This window comes from Pipistrellus hanaki (assembly GCF_964339955.1).
Source record: "Pipistrellus hanaki genome assembly, chromosome: 15".
NCBI classification, from domain to species: Eukaryota; Metazoa; Chordata; class Mammalia; order Chiroptera; family Vespertilionidae; genus Pipistrellus; species Pipistrellus hanaki.
In genome coordinates this window covers 36,538,504-36,558,547 of record NC_140517.1, presented here as the reverse complement: position 1 = coordinate 36,558,547, position 20,044 = coordinate 36,538,504, and the positions used below count along the sequence as shown (strand labels likewise).

The 20,044-nt window shown below is 52.0% G+C and overlaps 2 protein-coding genes across 3 annotated transcripts; one reads left to right on the top strand and one right to left on the bottom strand.

Annotated features, from left to right (window-relative positions):
* On the bottom strand, nucleotides 1–4,270 carry KCNK6 (potassium two pore domain channel subfamily K member 6). The gene is made up of 3 exons (XM_084906986.1): nucleotides 3,921–4,270; nucleotides 667–1,062; nucleotides 1–490 (listed from the first exon to the last, which is right to left on the bottom strand). Exons 1-3 carry the CDS (start codon nucleotides 4,240–4,242, stop codon nucleotides 267–269), a joined length of 942 nt encoding a protein of 313 aa, XP_084763112.1. The 5' UTR covers nucleotides 4,243–4,270; the 3' UTR covers nucleotides 1–266.
* Nucleotides 4,271–6,878: 2,608 nt separating this feature from the next.
* YIF1B (Yip1 interacting factor homolog B, membrane trafficking protein) lies at nucleotides 6,879–14,663 on the top strand. Of its 2 annotated transcripts, none has more exons than XM_084860861.1 (8): nucleotides 6,879–7,011; nucleotides 11,204–11,442; nucleotides 11,526–11,630; nucleotides 11,828–11,906; nucleotides 12,037–12,094; nucleotides 13,023–13,178; nucleotides 13,260–13,353; nucleotides 14,276–14,663. In XM_084860861.1, exons 1-8 carry the CDS (start codon nucleotides 6,969–6,971, stop codon nucleotides 14,429–14,431), a joined length of 930 nt encoding a protein of 309 aa, XP_084716987.1. In that variant the 5' UTR covers nucleotides 6,879–6,968; the 3' UTR covers nucleotides 14,432–14,663. The 2 variants fall into 2 exon arrangements, with proteins under 2 accessions (XP_084716987.1, XP_084716986.1); XM_084860860.1 differs by having other exon boundaries at nucleotides 6,913–7,020.
* The last annotated feature ends 5,381 nt before the right edge of the window (nucleotides 14,664–20,044 follow it).

Here is a 20,044-nt window from a genome sequence, read left to right as displayed (position 1 = left end):
GTAAGAAAAAAAGAGATGTTGAGAGAGAAAGACAGAGGCGATGAGAAAGCCAAAGAGGCACCGAATGTGGGGGGAGATGAGGGAAGGAGCCAAAACAAAGCTATGCAGGTGCTTGGGGAGCCCAGGACAGGTACGACAAAGGATGAACAGCTGTGGTAGTGCTCTCAGGAGCACTGGCATGTGCCCACAATGGCCTAGTATGTCAGCTCCAGTCACATGGTCCCTCAGCCGCAGGCTAGGTCCATCCAGCCTCAAGGGTGCCCCAGCTACCTGGGGATGGAGGCGTAGTTGGCGTGGGAGCTGGTGGCGAGTTGCTGGTGAGGTTCTGACTGGGAACCCAGAATGTCCACCCGATCATCCTCATCCTCATGGAAGCCGGCAGGGAGATGACTGGGCAGCAGGATGAGCTCTGTGAGGCCATGAAGGTCAGACACATGCCGGACAGTCTGCAGCACTAAAACCATGGCGATCAGACCCAGGAAGAGGTAGGCTGCAAAGACGGCAGAGGAGCCATGGGTGAACTCAGAACTTAGGCAGGCCCCAGGAGCTACTGGACCCCGAGGGTGGGGCTGTGACCCTCAACTCCCCCCTTGGACAGTCCAGGCTCCCCTCATACCCTCTGCAACAAGGCTGTGCCCTGGGTCCTGAGCCAGCCACCCCACTCACCTGTGACCAGCACCTTGTAGAGGGCCCGGTAGGGCTGGCCGGGGGCTTCACCGGGCACATAGTCACCCAGGCCAATGGTGGACAAAGAGATGAAGCAGAAGTAGAAGGCATCCAAGAAGCTCCAGGTCTCCTCTAGGTGGGCAAAGATTGCGGCGGGCACCAGGAAGCAGGTGGTCACCAGGATTCCCAGCAGAACCACCAGGTGCCAGCGGGCTACCCGCCGGGAGTCCCAGCCCCAGCGCATGCTCAGCCAGGACAAGGGTGCATGGGTCAGCAGCAGTGACAGGCGCTGGGCTGAGGCAGTCAGTAGCAACATGGTGGCCGGCACGCCCAGGAGCGCAAAGACAATGGAGAAGGCCTTGCCCGCATCAGTCAGTGGTGTCGTGTACCCATAGCCTGTGGAAGTAACGGGGAAATCCTTCTGCCCACTTGGCACCTACTTGGGATCTGTGGCCATCCTAAGCCAAGACCTCATATTACCCTTGAACTTGCCCCCCACTCTTTAATTTCTGGTCATCCTTGACTTCCTTATCACTCACACCCACTTTCTGTCAGTGAATCCCATTGCCTCAAATTTCAAATAGATCCCAAGTCCATCCACTTCACCCCACTCCACCTCCATGTCTACCCCGTAGTCTCCTCCCAGGCCTGCCACTTCCACTTCCACCTTTGTCCCACAGTCTGAACCCCCCACGCAGCCAGAGGGGCACTGTGAATACCAGTGTTGTCATGTCCCTCCCCTGCTCAGAGCCTCCCAGTGGCTCCATCCCACTCAGGAGGAAGGGCAGCGTCCTCATCATGACCCTGAGGCACCACACAAACCAGCAGGGAAATGCACTCCCACCTCAGGGCCTTTGCACTGTCTGCTCTTTCCCTGTGGAACACCCTTCCTTCCGGTGTCCACAGGGCTCCCTTCCTCTCCAGGTCTTTGTTCAAACATCACCCTCTCAGCGAGGCCTTCCCTGACCACCTTTATTGTGTTGCTGTAATCCTCACCTGAGGATATTTTCCCATTGATTTATTTAGAGAGAGTGGAAGGGAGGGGGGGATACACAGAGAGAGCCATCTATGTGAAAGAGACTCATCCATTAGTTGCCTCCTGAATGTGCCCCTATGGGGGCTGGTGGAGTCTGCAACAAAGGTATGTGCCTTCAATCTGTGGGTCGATGCTCTATCCACTGAGTCAAACCAACTAGGTCTGACCACCTTATTTTAAATTGTTACACTTTCTCACCCAACTTTTTTGGTTTGTTTTCATAGCACTTTACACTGTCTAGCAAACTACATGATTTACTTATTTGGCTACTCTGTCTCCCCCTTTTGGTGCCTTCTCAGGAGGGCAGGGGCTTCTGTTTGCTTTGTTCAGTGCCATAGTCCTGGTTCTGGCACAGAGTGGGCACTCAGTCAATAGTTGAAATAATAATTAAAGGGTGCAGGCTCCAGTCTGGCTCCCTCTACTCTAAAATGGATGTGACAGGCCCAGTGACCTCCTGGAGGGCAGTGAGAAACAGGACCACAGGACCTTGGGTGTGAGTTCTGCAAACAGAAACATGATACAGGGGAATTCAGGTGTAGGTGAGACTGGCTCACTGTGGCAATGTATAATTTAAAATATCATTATTTCCCAAATAAAGCAAACCAAAAGGTCAGAGATATGATGGGGGTGGTAAGAGGCCTGGTAAATGTTGAAGTAAAATGATTTTAGCCCAAAAGACTGCAGATCCAGTTCCTGTGATAAAAAATATCATGTGGACTTGTCTCCCATACAAAGGGATCTGATTTTTATATGCTCAAAAAACTGAGAGCAAGGGATGGAAGAGATTCCTGTACACTCATGCTCATAGCAGCATTCTTCACAGCTGAATGTCCATAGATGGATGAATGGGTAAACAAAATGTACATATATACAATAGGGTTATGATTAATAACCCTAACCCTAACCCTAATATTATTCAGCCTTATGAAGGAAGGAAACTCTGACACATGCTACAATACAACATGGATGAACCCTGAGGATGTTATGCTAAATGAGAAAAGCTAGTCGAAGAAAGACAAATACTGTATGATTCCACTTATATGAAGTATTTAGAGTAGTCAAAATCAGAGACACAGTAGAACCATGGTTGCAGGAGCTGGGGAGAGGGCACATGGGGAGTTGGTGTTTAAGGGTAGAGTTTCAGTTTTGCAAGATGAAAATTGTCTGGAGATGAATGGTGGTAACGATTGCACAACAAAGTAAATGTACCCCTTCTCTGATTGAGTTCGACACCCCTAGTCTAGAGAGTGATGAGTCTCAACTAGGGGTTCTCCCTATGGGGAGACCCTGGTTTGGAAAGCAGTAGGGGTTTTGCTGGAGACAGTTTTGAGATTGGAGGGGAGGAAGTCCTGGTCGGAGGGGCTTCTGGGGATAATCTAGCTCCCTCCCACGGTGGTTCCCTCTCATGGATCCATAGCTAGGGGCTGCTAAAATGGAACTCGAGGTCCAGAGAAAACCAGTGTCTCTCTTGGGAGAAAACTGCATTGAGGGCTCCTCAATAGAAGAGAGATGTCAAGATGGAGTGGAATGTGGAGGAGTCAGAGCTTACCTGCTGGGAAGTGTGAGTGTGAGGGAGGACAGGGCCAGAGGAGGGGCCCTCTCAGAGGAAGGCCCCAGTCCTGGCTGAGGGCGCTCTACTGGCAGTAAGGTCTTTGTGATGGCACTCTGAGGGGTCTGGAGATTCAGGGTTCTCTCTCAGCACCAGAGTCAGGAGAAGATGGGACAGGGCTTCCCAAAAGGCTCCAGGAAAGATCTGTCTGGTCAGCCAGGAGACACTGCTTGAGGGCAGGGCATTCTGACACCAGAGAGAAGGGCAAAGGTCTTTGGAGTCCAGAGAGGGTGAGGGTCTCAGGCCCAGGGTCCCAGGACCTCGCTGGAGGTTTCTGAGTGTAGTCCTAGGCCCAGAGGGGCCGGGAAGGGCCAGGTCTCCAAGGGGTAAGGCAGAGGAACAATGTCCCAGACGCTCCCTGGTAGGAAGTGAGTCCAGCCCTCATCCTGGAGAACTGGGTGTTTTCCTGCTGGGAGAGGCTTGGATGGGGTCTTCCCGAGGGAGGCAGATCCAACGACTGTGGACCCCGGGTTCTCTCCGAGGGGTTGGAGGGGATCCTAGGCCCAGAACGGACTGGAGTGATCCACTGGGACAAGATTATCTCCTGAGCTCCCGAGTGCCCCTGGGTGGGTTCTCGCTGGTTTGGGGATTGGGGTGGCGCTCACCTACCCACGGTGGTGACCAGTGTGCTGGCAAAGAAGAGAGCAGAGGCAAAGTCCCAGGCGGGGTCCGAGGTGTTGGCGGGCCCCGAATCGTTGGCCAGCGCTGCGCGCCCCAGCCGGCCGGCCGCCAGCACTCGCTCCACGAAGGCGTCCAGCGCGGAGGCGGCCAGGCACGGGCTGCGCCGCAGCAGCTGCTCCCGCAGCACCTCCAGCTCCGCGCGGAGCGCAGCCTCGTGCGGCCCCTCCAGCCGCGCCACCAGCAGTGCGCCCAGCCCCAGGTACGCGGCGTAGGCGGCCAGGGCGCCCGCCAGGAGCGCGCCCCGCCGCATGGCACCTCCCGCTCCCCCCGAGCCCCGCCGTCCGCCGCCCGGCTCCCCCCGAGCCCCGCGCCCGCCGCCCGGCTTCCCCCGAGCCCCGCGCCCGCCGCCCGGCTCCCCCGGAGCCCCGCCGCCCCGCTGACGTGGCCCCCGCCTCCTGACGGCCGAGCTCCAGCTTTAGTTCCGGGAGCTCGAAGCACGGCCTCCAGCTCCCCAAAGAGGAACCGGAGGAGAAGGGTGGGGCAGGAGAGGGAGGAGAAACGCCCCGCCTCCGGGAAACTGAGGCACGCCCCACCGCCAGGTGTTAACACCGGCAGGGCGGAGTTCAGCACTCCGGGACCCAGGAGCCTAACAGGACGGAGAGAGGGGGCCTTCAGCCCTTCCTTCGTTCCTTCCCTCTCTGCTTCCCAGGCGTCTTGATTCCTTCGGTCAGAAAGACTCCGAACTCTCTTTTCTGCTCAAGGACCGAGAAGTCGCGCCCCATCTCCTCCGGGCCATCTTGCTGGGCTACAAAAATTGTGCTTTTCATCAGGGTGTATGGCTGAGGGCACAACAAGGTTACAAACTGGCATCCAGCCCACGTTCCATTAGCCACGTCGTGCGCTCTGGAGTGGGGTTCGCCCGCTGGTGGGGAGGCCTGTCTAAGTCACAAGGAAGGACACCTCAGGGGCAGGCGTCCCCGTGCCCTCACAGACAGAACCGGGATGCTTAGCTCTTCACCAAACCTTTGCCCAGTGCCCATTCTGTGCCCGGCCCTTTGCTGAGTGATCCTGGGAAACAGCAGTAGCCAAGACAGTTCTGGAACCTGCCTTCAGGGGGCTCCCAGCACTTCCACAGAGTGCCAGCCCAGAAAGAAGCTCGGGCAGAGTGGCCAAGGCTGGGATGGAGGATGCCCAGAGGACTGTGTGGCCCAGAGGAGGCGACTACCGCAGCTTTTGAAAAATCAAGAGCTTCTGGAGGAAGGACATATCTGAAGTGAGAGAAAGGATGAACAGGAAAGAGCCAGGGTCTCTTTTCCAAGCAGAATCACAGATCCACACCTTCGCTGGAGGGAGATCTTTCCTTCCCTGCTCCCTCTGTACATTTCTCCACACCCCCCCTCTCTGACGGCCTTCGAGAGGGCAGCCCCGGATCCTGACCACAGCTGACTGGCCGAGGATGGGGCTCAGGAACCAGTTCAGACACACCCAGATGGCTCTATTTATAAAACTGTGGCAGCTCTTGGGAAAGAACCCAATTAGGGCTTAGAACAACAGCAACAGTAGGGGCCAGTGATAAAAGGCTTCAGTATGTCAGGCCCTGTGGACACATAAGCTTGTATCTCAACCCCTCCTCTATTATTCATTAAACAGATGAGAAATTTTAGGCTTAACAATTGAGTAGTCACAAAACTGGTAAGTTGTGACTATGTGAACATAAGGTAACACAAAGCTAAAATACTTGCTTACTAATAAAAGTATTCAGAGGATGAGAAAATAGTGATGGAGCCCAACGTTCAGAAGAGGAAAGGGGACACCTCATAAAGAAAGCCCGCGACTAAGCCAGCACTCATAACTGAGAGACTAGAACAGTCCTCAAGGTCCCAGAAAAGGCAATGTCTCGGGAGGAAAGGGAAAGCCACACTGATAGTCACTAGCTGACATTCTTCCGGAGTGCTATCATTGCCCGGAGTGCTATCATTGCCCGGAAGTCACTTCTACCATTATCTTTGCCTGAGATAAGTGGAGGAAAGTGTGGGACAGAAAGTAGGGGGGGAGGGGGAAGGGCGGGGAGAAAGGGGGAGACCGGCCGAAACCGGTTTGGCTCAGTGGTAGAGCGTCGGTCTGCGGACTGAAAGGTCCAAGGTTCGATTCAGATCAGGGGCATGTACGTTGGTTGCGGGTATATCCCTGGTAGGGGGTGTGCAGGAGGCAGCTGGTAGATGTTTCATCGACGTTTCTAGCTCTCTATCTCTCTCCCTTCCTCTCTGTAAAAAATCAATAAAATGTATATATATATAAAAAAGAAAAGAAAGGGGGAGACCGAATGAGATACATGGGGATACTGAAAGACAAAGAGAGGAGAGACTAAGGAAGCTTAATTCTCAGGGCTTCTCACTTGCAAGTGTGCCTGTGTGTGCTGTGAGTTGCTGGGGGGGAGGAGGGGTGTATAAAATGTTTTTGTAGGACTGGGAAAACCAGGTCGCAACGCAAAGCATTTTTTTTTTTTTATCATTTTCTGGGAAAATATGTAAAGATACATTTCAAGACAGACATCTTTTCTCACTCTAAACATTCAGTTTAATACCTAAGATCTGCCCAAATTGTAAAGGGCAGAGCCCGCACCACTCAGCTTAGCTCCTTGGAAATACAAATGGATTTCTTCTTCCCTGCGCCGCACCCTCCCCTGGTTCCCGCGTGCTCTCAGCGACCCAAATTGAGCGTCTGTCCGTGGAGAACTCCATTTCCCATCCGCCTCTTCGCTCGACACCTACATTTCTCGTCATGCACGACGCCGTCTCCTCCTCAGACCGGTCCCTGCCCCGCCTTCCTGCCGCTCCGTTCTGGACTCTCGGCTTACGTCACGGCCTCCAGCCCTCCCTCTCTCCCACAGCGAACGCGTCCGGGCTTCCACGAGAGGCGTGGCCTCTGAATGACCGTAACGCCCATTGGCTGTCGCGTCGCCGGTGGGACGTGGCTACGGGAGCCGGGCGGGCGCCTTTCGAACCGCGGCTAGGGCAGCGACGGAAGCAACGAAGGATGCATCCAGCTGGCTCGGCTGCGGCGGGGACTCCCCGGCAGCGTAAGTGGCGTACGTGGCCCGCCGAGGTGATGAGGCGGGCGGGGTGTGGCGGGGCCGCCGCGACGGTTGGCGAGGTCGCTGCAGGTCGGAAGTCAGGAAGTCAGGGATCTGGAGCTTCGAGGTGTGCACCGCACCACGATGCCAGCTCCGGGTAGGGGTGCTTTGGGGTCGGGTTTTTCCCCCCCTTAGGATATTACTTTGAAAGAAAACAACTTTGGGTAGGATGTTGTATGTTGAACAGAAAAGCCCGACTTTCATTGATTTTGCAGTAAGCAGTCACCCTTACCCCTTCGTAGCCACGGGCTGTCGCCCATGCCCTCGGTGAGCGGTGAGCGAAGAGGGCCATGGTTATCCCTTACTTAGATTTGAACCTGTGTTTGTTTGGCTATTAACCTCTTTTTTTCTCCACCTTTGTGAATTTGTATGTCTAATCTCCGTGAATGTGCGTGCATCTCACCTGGTCATTCAACACATCCTGCAGCAGCTCCCCTGTGCCCAGCCCTTTGCTGGAATGTGGGTACCTGGTAGTAACCAGCATAGCACCGCCCATTGTTAACTCTTGTTTGTTTCTGAGTTTGATGCGAAGACAGTCACTAAACTCAGAAACAATCAAGGCAGCCAGATAATTTGGGGACTAATTAGAGCCATAAAGGGAATAATCAAGATGTGACTAGGCGTTGAGGGGGCCTCTTTGTTGAGGGAGACAGTGTGATGTGCTCATTCCTCCCTTCAACATCAATAAGGTGCCTGGCTGATCCTGTGATAGGTGATGCTGGAAATACAGCGGTGCCCAACAGGTTCCTGTCCTCATGGAGCTACCAGTACAGAGCAGAAGACAGCAGCAGGCTTGAGTGATGGACATTTTGATGAAAGAAGCACAAGCAGATGGGTTAGAGCCAGGGAGAGGGAAGCACAATCAGAGTGATTGATTATGGCTGGGATGGAGGTGTTATGGTTGCCCAGATGAGGCATGTGACCCAGTCTGGGGGTGTCAGAAGCTTCCTGGAAGAGGTACAGCTCATTAGCCCAAAGAAGGGGATTTGTAGTGAGGGAAAAGTATTTGAGGCCTGTGCTGAGTAAACAAGGAGACAAATGAATTGTGGTAAGTGCTCAGAAGGGAAAGGAGAATCACTGGATATGATGAGAAAGAACAAGGTGGGGCTAGTGTTTACATTGAGGAATGAGAAAGGTCTTTGAGAAGGAAACATTTGAGCTGAGGCCTGAGTGCAACATTGGCAGTTGTCATTGGTGGGAAGGTGTTCCAAAGTGATGGATGTTCAAAAGCCTGTGGGGGGCCCTGGCCGGTGTGGCTTGGTTGAGGATTGTTCCAGGCACCCAGAGGTCACTGGTTCAATTCCTAGTCAGGGTGTGTACTCGGATCCCCAGTATGGAGCTTGCAGGAGACAGCCGATGGATGTTTCTCTTATCAATGTTTCTTTCTTTCCCTCACCTTAATCAAGAAAAAAATATATTTTAAAAAGCTTGTGGGGGCTAAGAGCTTGGCAAGGTCATGGTCTGAGAGGAAGCCATTGTGGCTGAGATGCAGTGAGCCCCAAGGTAGTAAAAGAGGGTCGTTAGCAGCGCTGAGTCCTGCGGGGCCTCATAGGCATTAGGATTTTATTCTAAACACAGTGGGCCTTGATCTTAGGCAGAAGACAGAAAAGTCCTCTTTTTCACTTAAAAAGATGTCTCTGGCCGAGACCGGTTTGGCTCAGTGGATAGAGTGTCAGCCTGTGGACTGAAGGGTCCCAGGTTCGATTCCGGTCAAGGGCATGTACTTTGGTTGTGGGCATATCCCTCAGTGGCGGGTGTGCAGGAGGCAGCTGATCGATGATTCTCTCTCTTATCGATGTTTCTAACTCTCTATCCCTCTCCCTTCCTCTCTGTTAAAAATCAATAAAATATATTAAAAAAAAAAAAAAAAAAAGATGTCTCTGGCTGCCCACCGGAGAGAAGGCTGGTGCAGCTAAGAATGGACAAGAGGACCTGGGGGGAGGTCATTTAAGTCAGGTGCAAGACATAGTCTGAGAGGGGAGGGTAACATTGAGACATAGTGGACAAGAATTAGCGATTCATTGGTTGGATGCCAGACGAAGGGGAATCAGGGTTTGGAGACTGAGGTTAGGGTTCAGGGGCAATCAGAGGCCATTGCCAAGAAGCCAGTGGCCTACCTGGGTCTGGCTACAGGAGAGAAGTGGTGGCCAGAGACAGAGCTCAGAGCCTAAAACTGTGAAAGGTGTGAGTGTAGGTGAAATTGCCCTACATGAGGGTGGAGAATTGGGTCACACATTCCAGGGAGCTGGAAATAAGTCACTGATTGAGAGAGACATTGGGAGACCATCACCTCCATGAAGGCAGAAGTTTTTGTCCTTTTGATCATTACTACCTGCATCAGAGCTTAACACAGGGGGTGCTAAGTAGGTATTTGTGGGCCTCAGACAGAAAAGAGAAAAAGACAGGCACAGTGTCTCAGAAGCCAAGAGTTGGAGGCTGGCAGTTGGGGCAATGCACCTAGTGCTGTGAGGACTTGAGTTGGATGAGAGCAGAATGATGGACTGGACCTGGTGGTGCAGAGAGCCTTTAGAGGCCAGTGGGAGCAGGACCCCAAATGCCATTGGCTGAGGGGGTGACGAGGAGGGAGGACAGGTTCACACCAAAGCTTTCAGGAAGTGACCTTCAGGCCATAACAGAGAGGAAAAATAGAAGTGGAGCTTGCTGCAATCTTTGGGACTGAGGACACCTGGGTCAGTTTTCTAGCTACAAATAATTGCAATGAAGAGTGGAGGGACTTATAATTGACAATAGGTGCCAGGCCAAGGGCTGAGGAGTCTATGGGTGTCACTTCGCTGTGGACTATTAACTCATTCTACAGAGGAGAAAATCGAGGCACAGAGAAAGTCATGATGCAGATGACTTGCCTTCTACCCCATCTATTGTAATCCTACCACCCTGTTTCCTGTGCCCACAAAGGTGCTCAATGAATATTGGCTGCCACAGCATTGCTTATTGCTTAGGAGTAGGGGCTTTGGAGCCAGAATGCTGGGTTCAAATTGGTCATCTCGATATTCCTATCTCCTTTTTCTTACCCCACCCCAATTAAGCACACGTCCAGCAAGTCCTGGCCCTCCCACCTGCCTCCAAAATCTGTACAGAAGCAGCCCATTCCCCTCTCCTCATCTCCATTCTCCATCCTGGTCTCCCATCTGGACCGTCAATAAATTCCTCCTTCCTTTCCTCTAACTATCGCCAACATGAAGCCAAGTTTAAAAACTTGAACCCTGGCTCTGCCTCATATTATCTGTATGATTTTGGGAGGGGTCTTGAGCCTCTTTGGGGCTTGCTTTTCCCATCTGTAAAATGGGGTTGCTAATAGCATCAATACAAATAGGTTGTTGTGAGGATTAAATGAGTTAATCCATAGTGTTTAAAACATGGCCTGATATGTGGTTAGTGCTCAGTTGGGGTTGAATTATTGTAATATTTATTGGGCAACCTGGATTGGACTCCTGCTCTTCCCTCACTCTGTTTGGCCCTTTACACAAGTAATTTAGCTTGTCCAGGCCTCGGGTTCCATATCTGTAAAATCGAGATAGCTACTGACTTATTTAGTAGGTTTTTGTCAAGTGCTGTGTACAGGAATCAGCCATGAACAAGACAAAGATTCCCACTCTGAGGGACTCACGCTTTTGTGGACAGACAGGGCAAAAAGGAAGTAAAACATTTAGTATCCCAGCTGGTGCCGAGTTCTGTGGATATACATGAAGCAGGGAAGGGGGAATGCCATCTACGGAGGCGCAGTTGTGTCCAGGACAAGGGGGGAAGGTCCCATTGAGCCAAGAGTTCAAGGAGAGCAGTGAGCCATGAGGACATCTGGGGAAAGAGCATTCATGCAGAGGAACAGCCAGTGCAGCAGCCCTGAGCTGTGAGTACGCCTGGTCTGCTCCCTGAAAGCCATGTGGCTGGAGCTGAATGAGTGAGGGGGAAACATGAAGAGGGATACGGACAGGGAACTTGTTTGTAAAAAGCTTAGTACAGCATTCTGTGCATAGTAGCTAGCAACATCATCATCCTTGTTAGCCTGCCGACTTGACTGGCCGACCCATCTACCATGAAAACCAGTGCTCCACTGGAGCAGGGTGGGAGGGGGTGCGCCCACAGAATGAATGAGGTATCCGCCTCTCTCCTGCTGCAGCCTCAAAGCGGAGGATCCCTGTGTCCCATCTGGGCATGGCTGACCCCCACCAGCTTTTTGATGACACAAGTTCGGCTCAGAGCCAGGGCTATGGAGCCCAGCGGGGACCCAGCGGCCTGGGCTACCCTACAGCTTCTGCCTCGCCCCAGGCAGCCTTCCTAGCTGATCCTGTGTCCAACATGGCCATGGCCTATGGGAGCAGCCTAGCCGCACAGGGCAAGGAGCTGGTGGATAAGAATGTGAGTGGGGGGAAGGCTGGTGGGAGTGGGGGGAAGGCCGGGGCCATGAGGCCAGGGCTTCAGGAAGAGTTCTGCCTCTCCAGATCGACCGCTTCATCCCTGTCACCAAGCTCAAGTATTACTTCGCCGTGGACACCCTGTACGTGGGCAAAAAGCTGGGCCTGCTCTTCTTCCCCTACCTGCACCAGGTCAGAGCACCCCTACCGAAGTGACCATCCACGCTCAGAGGGAAAGAGCCTCTGGGAAGAGGGCAGTGGATGGGGTTGAGTCAGAGTCTGGGGGCTGCATGAGGGGCAGGGTGGGTGATTTGCCTTAGAGGGGGCCTGTAAATAAGGTAGAGGAGCCCAGCTTTGGGGTTCTGTCTGCTCCCCCACTGTCCCCACAGGACTGGGAGGTGCAGTACCAGCAGGACACCCCAGTGGCCCCCCGCTTTGATGTCAACGCTCCGGACCTCTATATTCCAGGTTTTACCCTATCCACCACTGCCCTGCATCCTCCTCCCCCTGGGTGGGCATATCTATGGCAGAGGTTTAGGTACCTGGAGGCCCAGATGGTCCTTCCTCTGACATGTGTCTGTGTGTCTGCTTCCCATAGCTATGGCTTTTATCACCTACGTCTTGGTGGCTGGCCTGGCACTGGGAACCCAGGATAGGTAAGAGAGAACTCAAGTGGGTAGGGTGGCATGGGCTTTGGAGGGCTGAGGGCAGTTGGGATAGTCTCTTGGTTCCCTTTCTCAGAATAGCCCCACTGTGTCCTGTAGGTGTCACCTTCTCTGTGCAGGGTGATTCTCTAAATCCATCCTTCTTCGCCTCCACCACTAGATCTCCTCCTCTCACACTCCTAACCAGCTGCCCTGACCCCACACTCCCCTGTACCCTGATTCTAGCAGCAGCCAGGAAAGTCTGAGAGGCAGGCCTGACCACATCCCAGCCTGCTCAGAAGCTGTCCATACTCCCCAGACCTCAGACCAAGCCCCAGCTTCTTAGCCCTGCACTGCCCTTCACGAGGCCCTTTTCTGCCCCACCTCGCTCTGCTGTGCCACTCTGGTCCTCTTTCCATCCTCCACTAGGTCTAGCACTGCCATCCCAGGGCCTTTGCACATCTAGTTTCCTTTGTTCAGGAGCATGTTCCTCCCTACATCATCACCTGCTGAGCATCTGCTCACTCAGGGTGTCTCCACTCCAATGTCACTTCCTTAAGGAAGTCTTCCCACCATCCCAGGCTGGGTCAAGCCTCCACATAGGCCCCTGTTCATTTCCTTTGTGGCACTGAAAATAATTATCATTTGAATCATTCCTTCAGGCCTCAGGCAGGTGTCCCTCTGGGAAGCCCTATCTGACACCTCCCCGCTGGGTCAGGCACTTCCCTTGCCCTGTGCTTTCCCAGTTGCATCCCTGACATGTCTAGGGTGTCACTGAGGACAGATCTGCCTTTCCTAAAGTGGGACTTTCATGAGGACCGGGCCCAGATCCACCTTAGTCACTGCCTGGTCTCCAGCCCCACCCAACACAGGCTGTCCCAAGTGGATGTGTAGGGAGGGTTTGAGGAGGCCAATCAAATGACAGCTTGGGTGTCCGCAGGTTCTCTCCAGACCTTCTAGGGTTACAGGCCAGCTCGGCGTTGGCCTGGCTGACACTGGAGGTGCTGGCCATCCTGCTCAGCCTCTACTTGGTCACTGTCAACACTGACCTCACCACTATCGACCTGGTTGCCTTCTTGGGCTACAAATATGTTGGGTGAGTACTACCATCTCCTCTCCACAAACAGCCCCAGCCCTGGGCCTCTTCCTCAGACCAGCCTTTCCCTCTTCCTCCCAGGATGATTGGTGGGATCCTCATGGGCCTGCTCTTCGGAAAGATTGGCTACTACCTGGTGCTGGGCTGGTGCTGCATGTCCATCTTTGTGTTCATGGTAAGTTGGGGCTCAAGGGAGCATGAAGTTAAAGACTCGGGTCCCTTGAGCAGATTAGGTTCCCCTGAAGACATCCAAACAGAGGATGTTAGGTGGAGAGTTTAGACCAGAGCTACATTGCTGAACTGAGGAGCCCTGGAGTGGGTGCCACAGCTTGGGGTTCAGGAGGGCCTCCTGGAAGAGGGGGTGCCCAAGCTAGGGCCTAAAGGAAGAGAGGATCCAGTTGGACCGCTAGGGTGGGCGGGTGCTCATCCTCACAGCACTCTCCTTACATGGTGGACTTTCCTGCCAGGGTTTTCTTTAAGATGAAAAAGTTTCAGCACCCCTGAAGTAGCTAGTTTGAGAGCTCTTTGTGGGGGTGCTGTATAAGCTAGGCCTGGGTTTGATCCCAAGCTTAGCTAGATCCTGGGAAGATCACCTTCTCCTTTTCAATCTGTTTCCTCTTTTGTAAAATCGGGATAACTGCACCTCAGGATACTTGGAGGACTTGGTGAGAGAAGCAGAGGGCACAAATGGGTAACTTGTGGGCCATGTCTAATCATCAGATAAACTTTGACTTAGATGTTGTTATTTACAAGATTAAATAAAAAAGACATTCTGGTTTGTGTTAAAAATCTGGCCAGCATAAGCAATGACAGCAACCAGAGCCACGCCTGGCCACACGGTTCAGACAGCGTAATCACAGTGCAGTTCCTCCCTCACTCACTTAGCGGACTGGCCTGGGTTTGAACCCTAACATTTTCTCAAAGCCTTGGGAAGAGCATCTACTAGATTTGGGGGAAGCCAAGGAGCCCCAGAAGTGGAGATGAGCACAGCTGCCCCTGTGGAGGGAGGGAGAGAAGGCAGAGGGGCAGGGACTGAAAGTGTCCAGGCGCTCCCACTGGCGGGAAGGGCTAAAAAGGGTAACCTCTACCGGCCCCAGATCCGGACGCTGCGGCTGAAGATCCTGGCGGAGGCTGCGGCTGAGGGAGTCCCTGTGCGCGGAGCGCGGAATCAGCTGCGCATGTACCTGACCATGGCTGTGGCGGCAGCGCAGCCTCTGCTCATGTACTGGCTCACCTTCCACCTGGTGAGGTGAGGGCGGCGCGCCGCCTAATTGCTGCTCCAGGCGCCTCATCTCCCGACCACCTGCCGGCTCATCTCTGGGCCACCTGCCAGATCTCCGGGCCACCTGCCAGCTCCACCTTTGCCTGGCCCCCCAGCCTGAGACGCTCTGCCCCGCTCCCACCCCAGTTGGAGATCCCCTGGGGCACCAGCTGCCCCTCAGCAGGCAGCCTCTGTTCTGGAAACAATAAACCTTGGTGAGCCCAGCTTGGGTAGCCTCTCCTTGGTGGCTGTGCAGTTGCCCACAGGGGGCAGGCCAGGCCCGCTGGAGAAGTGGGACGGTCGGCGGTTCACAGTGGTCTGCAACCTGGAGGCCACCTGAGACCTGGAGGTTTAATGAGCCTAGCCCAGGCTCGTCAGTGGGAAGCCTTCTTCCCCTTTTTCAACTTGGGCTTCTTGACCTTGACTGGGGTGCTTCCGAGAATCTGCAGGGTGGGGCTGTGGGAATAGGAGAGGGGAGAGGCGCCCACTGGGAGAGACAAGTCCGTTACCTTCACCTCCATGTCTGAGTTACTGTGAGAACTTGAGGAGCTGCTAGGGCCATGGTCGTGCTAGCAGAAAGCATAACAGTGAGATCAAGGGCCCCGCAAGTTGAAAGCCTGCGCTTGAGACTCGGGTCAAAAGCACCCAGTTCCACCATGCACTCCCTTCCCCTGTTGAGAGGTGCTTCTGACAGGCCCTGAACTTTGGGGAAGCTATGTTTGGGGTCACTCACCTGGCCTGCCCTGTAAACTTCTTCAAGGTGGACTCCAGAGAGAAGTTGGCTGGATTGGAATAGGGAATGTCTCCTGCACACTCCCAGGAACATGGGTCCAACTCTGTGGTGAGAGGTGTGTCCAAAGTGTGTGTGTGTGCGTGTGTGCGTGTGTGTGTGTGTGTGTGTGTGCACGTGCGCGCGAGCAGGGGGAGGAGCTGTGGGACATGCCCTAGAAAGGAATGCTGAGGAGTCCCTCCAGACTTTGGTTCAGAGTCCTCAGTTCTGCCTCAGCCCCTCCCCAGCACCGCCCAGCTTTTCCTGTGTGTAATGTGGAGGTGGACAGTTAACTACAAGAAAAACCCCCACTCACCTCCAGCCTTGGCAAGTGAGGTGGGGCTGTGTGGATGGGAGTTGGGGTGGGTAGTTGCAGATTTCCGGGGACTAGAGCTGTCATCAGCTTCCCCCAAAAGGGGAAATATGAGGGAGGGTGGCTCCCCGGGACCAGAATGCCGTGAGAACACTATCACTCCTTGTTTGCTTACTGTGTGCCAGGCGCTGTTCCAAGGGCTTCGTACAGTATTACTTTAGCAACCCCCTCTGTGGCTTGATGCCAAGCAGTCTAAAAGGGTGAAGAGTGTGAACTGGGGACCAGCCTGCTGAATTTGAAGGCCAGCTATACCATTTAGTAGTGGGGTGTTCTAACGACAGTTGCTTTGCTGCCCTGGGCCTCAAGTTCCTCTTCTGTCAATGACAGTTACCATATGGGGTAAAGGTAAGAATCAGATGGATTAGTTTCCTAGACCTGTGCCTGGCACAGAGGAAGTGTTTTTTCATATATATTAAATTGATTTCAGAGAAGAAGGGAGAGAGATAGAAACATCAATGATTGGCTGCCTCCTGCACATCTCACATGGGATCCAGCCCACAACCTGGGCATGTGCCCTGATTGGGAACCGAACCATGACTTCCAGGTTCATAGGTCAATGCTCAGCAACTGAGCCACACCAGCCCGGCCAGAGGAAGTGCTTATGAAATCATGTTTTGGCTTTTTAAAAATAAATAGTAGATATTATTACTGTTCCTGTTTTACAGATGAGAAAACTGGGGGATCAAACAGTTAAGGAAGATGACAAGGGGCAAATGCAGCAATGAACAGCCTAGAGCTGGGGCTCACACAGTGTGGATCAAATCTGAGCACCTGAAGGGTGCTTAGGGGAAGGGGCAGCTGGCAGAACCCAGTCTTCCCTCCCCACACTGGACTGGGCCACCTGTTCCCTTCACTGTCAGGCTAAGTTGTCTACATTTCTCTCCAACCCAGCCCTGCCAACAGCTGGGCAGCGTGTATCTAAAGCAGGTGGCTGGGCCTGGGGCCTGGGGATGACGATGAATGTGCAGTAGTCAGCTTTGTGCACTCGGGTCTCTGCTCCAAAGTCCATTCCTTAAGAGCCTGCTGGCTCCACAGAGTCCCGTCATTTTATCTCTCCACTGCTTGATGGCCAGCACAGCCCTTGCTGTTATCTTGATTCTCACTCATCCCAGCAGCATATATTTAGTGAGTACCTACAATGTGTCCAGCACAATGCAAGTGCTGGGGGTACAAAGGTGAACAAAATGTCCAGCCTCCTGGAATTGATATTCTGTGTGGGGAAACAAGGTAAAAATGTATAGTATTTTAGAAGAAGAAGAAAAAAAAACAAAACTGGAAAATTGACCAATGGTTGGTGAATGGATAGGGAAAACGACATATCTCTACAACAAAAAGGATGAACTGGCACATGCCTGCTACATCATGGGAGAAAGGGGCCAGGCACAGAGATTACCTGTTGGATAGCATTCATATGATGTGCTCACAGAAGGCAATTAGAATGGATTAGTGGTTGCTGAGAGCTAAGTGGGAATAGATTTTAACTAAATGGGCAGGAGGGATCTTGGAGTGGAGGGGCGAAAATGTTCTAAAATGGATTTAGGAAGACAGTTGAACCACTTGGTAAAATTATTAAATATCACTGAGTTTACATTTGAAAGGGGTGAGTTTTATGTAATTTATACCCCAATAAAATCGATTAAAAATAATATGTGCTGTCGAAACTGGTTTGGCTCCATGGATAGAGCCAAACCAGTTTCGACAGCACAGGTTTGATTCTGGTCAAAAGCATGTACTGTGGTTGTGGGCATATCCCCAGTATAGGGTGTACAAGAGGCAGCTAATTGATTATTCTTTCTCATCGATGTTTCTAACTCTCTATTCCTCTTCCTTCCTCCCTGTAAAAAATAAATAAAATATATTAAAAATAATATGTGCTAAGAAGAGAAATGCAGCAAAAAAGGGACTAGGTAATAACTATATGGTATGTTGGGGAGGGGTTGGATTTTAGGTGAAGATACCAAGGAAAGCAATTTTTTTTAAAAAAAAATTTATTTTAATATATTTTATTGATTCTTTACAGAGAGGAAGAGAGAGAGATAGACAGTTAGAAACATCAATGAGAGAGAATCATTGATCAGCTGCCTCTTGCACACCCCCACTGGGGATGTGCCCGCAACCCAGGTACATGCCCTTGACCAGAATCAAACCTGGGACCCTTCAGTCCGCAGGCCGACGCTCTATCCACTGAGCCAAACCGGTTTCGGCTATTAAAGTAATTTTTAAGTAAAGATTTGACAATGAGAAGCAAGCCATGCAAGGAAGGATCTGGAGGGACTATCAAGTGCAAAGGCTCTCAGAATGGCAGTGAGAATGGAGGGAAAGAAAATGGGGAGGAATGGGGGACGATGTCTTGTAAATCAAAGATCTTTGTTCTTTACTCTGAATGAGAAGAAATGACTGTGGTTTTCCCCACAACTGGATGCAGGATACGAAAGTGGCTGTCTCTCCACGCAGGTCATAAGTTCCAGCAGTGTGGGGACTTTGTCTACTTTATTCAACCCAAGAACAGCATGGCTCAGAGTTGGTGCTTGTTCCTTGGTGAATGAGTGAGGTTACCTGATGCCAGGCACTATGCTAATAATAATGGCAGGTTAGAGCAAGCAGAGTGGCCATGAATTAGGTTCCATAGGTCAATTTGCTTACAGGTAAACCCTCACTTTAATGCCCTGTGGACAAAGAAGTCAACCATTCTGGGCCTCAGTTTCTTCCTCTGTAAAGCGGAAAACTTACCTGATAAGGTTTTTCACAGAGCCTACCTGGAACAAGGTAAATAGATGCTCATTAAATGTCACATTTTATTATCCACAAACATAATTTCATGATTCCTCATAAAACTGCCAAATAGGATCCTCATGTTAAATATAAAGTAGTTGAGCCTCAAAAGGTACAATTCCATGCCCAACGACACTGGGCTAGAAGGTTGTGGGTAGCAGTATGAACAGTCTTCCAAATGCAACACGCAGTAGCACTCTGCTGCGCTAAAATTGCAGAAGGTGAATGGGTCTGGGGAGACCATGGCCTGGTCCTCTAATCACTCTTGTATTATAGATAGGACGTGGCAGCTTTTGCAGAGACCCAAAGACAAGAGGTTGAACAACATAGCTTATTCTTCTCTACCACAAAGCCTGAGCTGATGGGAATCGAGTGGGTGAGTGGGTGGTATGGGACGCTCCTTCTGTCTGGTTCCACATCCCTCCAGGGTGTTGCCTTGGACAGGTTGGCCCCCACCAACGTTTCTTCTGGAAGGGAAGGGGCAAATGGAGGGTACAGTACTTCCTTTTAAGTTATCTACCTGGAGGCAGCACACACCCCTTCTGCCAGGACACAGACACATGGTTACTGCAGGGGAGATGGAGATAAAGTTTCTAGCTGGGGAGCCACGTAGCCCCTAAAACCTGGGGACTATTACTGAAAGGAAGAAGAGGAAAATAGATACAGGAGTCTGTGTCACTAGTGGCAGGAGTGACCCTTACTGCCCTGCTCTGCCTGACCCAGAAGGTTTACAAATGGAGGCCAGAGCAACGCTGGGAAGGCAGACGCAAATGCTTGGATGGGAAACAGGTGTGAAGTCCTAAGAGCATGTTCATCTTTCTGCTCTTTGGAAAATATTAGTTCCCTGGCATTTAGTTCTGAGACAGTAGCTTAGTTCTGTCCTATCCAGTCCGTGCCTGGCCCCGGCATCTAATGGCAATGGAGGCTGTAACTACTCAGTGGCACTGCCCATGTGGTTTAACCAAACCAGTGTAGTGTTCCAAGTCAAGTTTAACAAACCCTGAACTGCTGTGCCCTGTGCCCTGGGCCCTAGTTTAATAAACCCTGAACTGCTGTGCCCTATGCCCCTGCTTGTTTTATTATTTTTAACTAAAAAAATTTTTAAAAACCTACTTAAGGGTATAAGTAATGCCTTCTCCTTTGTGGGAAAAGGGACGTGTGTTCCAACTTATCTGCAATATTGATGTTATTCTCTCTTCCAATTTTTTTTATTTTTTTAAATATATTTTATTGATTTTCTAGAGAGGAAGGGAAAGAGGGATAGAGAGCTGGAAACATCGATGAGAGAGAAACATCGACCAGCCGCCTCCTGCACAACCCCCACCGGGGATGTGCCTGCAACCAATGTACATGCCCTTGACCGGAATCGAACCCGGGACCCTTCAGTCCACAGACCGACACTCTATTCATTGAGCCAAACCGGTTTCGGCTCTTCCTCCAACTTTTCACTAGCACACATTCTTCAAAAGGTCACTCCAACCCTGACATTTTAAAAAATATATATATTTTATTGATTTTTTACAGTGATGAAGGGAGAAGGACAGAGAGCCAGAAACATCGACTAGAGAGAAACATTGATCAGCTACCCCTTGCACACCCCCCCCACCAGGGACGTGCCCGCAACCAATGCACATGCCCTTGACCGGAATCGAACCCAGGACCCCCCAGTCCATAGGCGACGCTCTATTCAC

Coding starts and splice junctions, on each gene's coding strand:
- KCNK6 (XM_084906986.1), bottom strand. CDS start 4,242: ATGCGGCGGGGCGCGCTCCTGGCGGGCGCCCTGGCCGCCTACGCCGCG. Junction 1,063..3,920: donor CACACTGGTCACCACCGTGG/GTAGGTGAGCGC, acceptor TTACTTCCACAG/GCTATGGGTACACGACACCA. Junction 491..666: donor CTACAAGGTGCTGGTCACAG/GTGAGTGGGGTG, acceptor CCGTCTTTGCAG/CCTACCTCTTCCTGGGTCTG.
- YIF1B (XM_084860860.1), top strand. CDS start 6,969: ATGCATCCAGCTGGCTCGGCTGCGGCGGGGACTCCCCGGCAGCGTAAG. Junction 11,443..11,525: donor AGGAGCTGGTGGATAAGAAT/GTGAGTGGGGGG, acceptor CTGCCTCTCCAG/ATCGACCGCTTCATCCCTGT. Junction 13,179..13,259: donor TTGGGCTACAAATATGTTGG/GTGAGTACTACC, acceptor TCTTCCTCCCAG/GATGATTGGTGGGATCCTCA.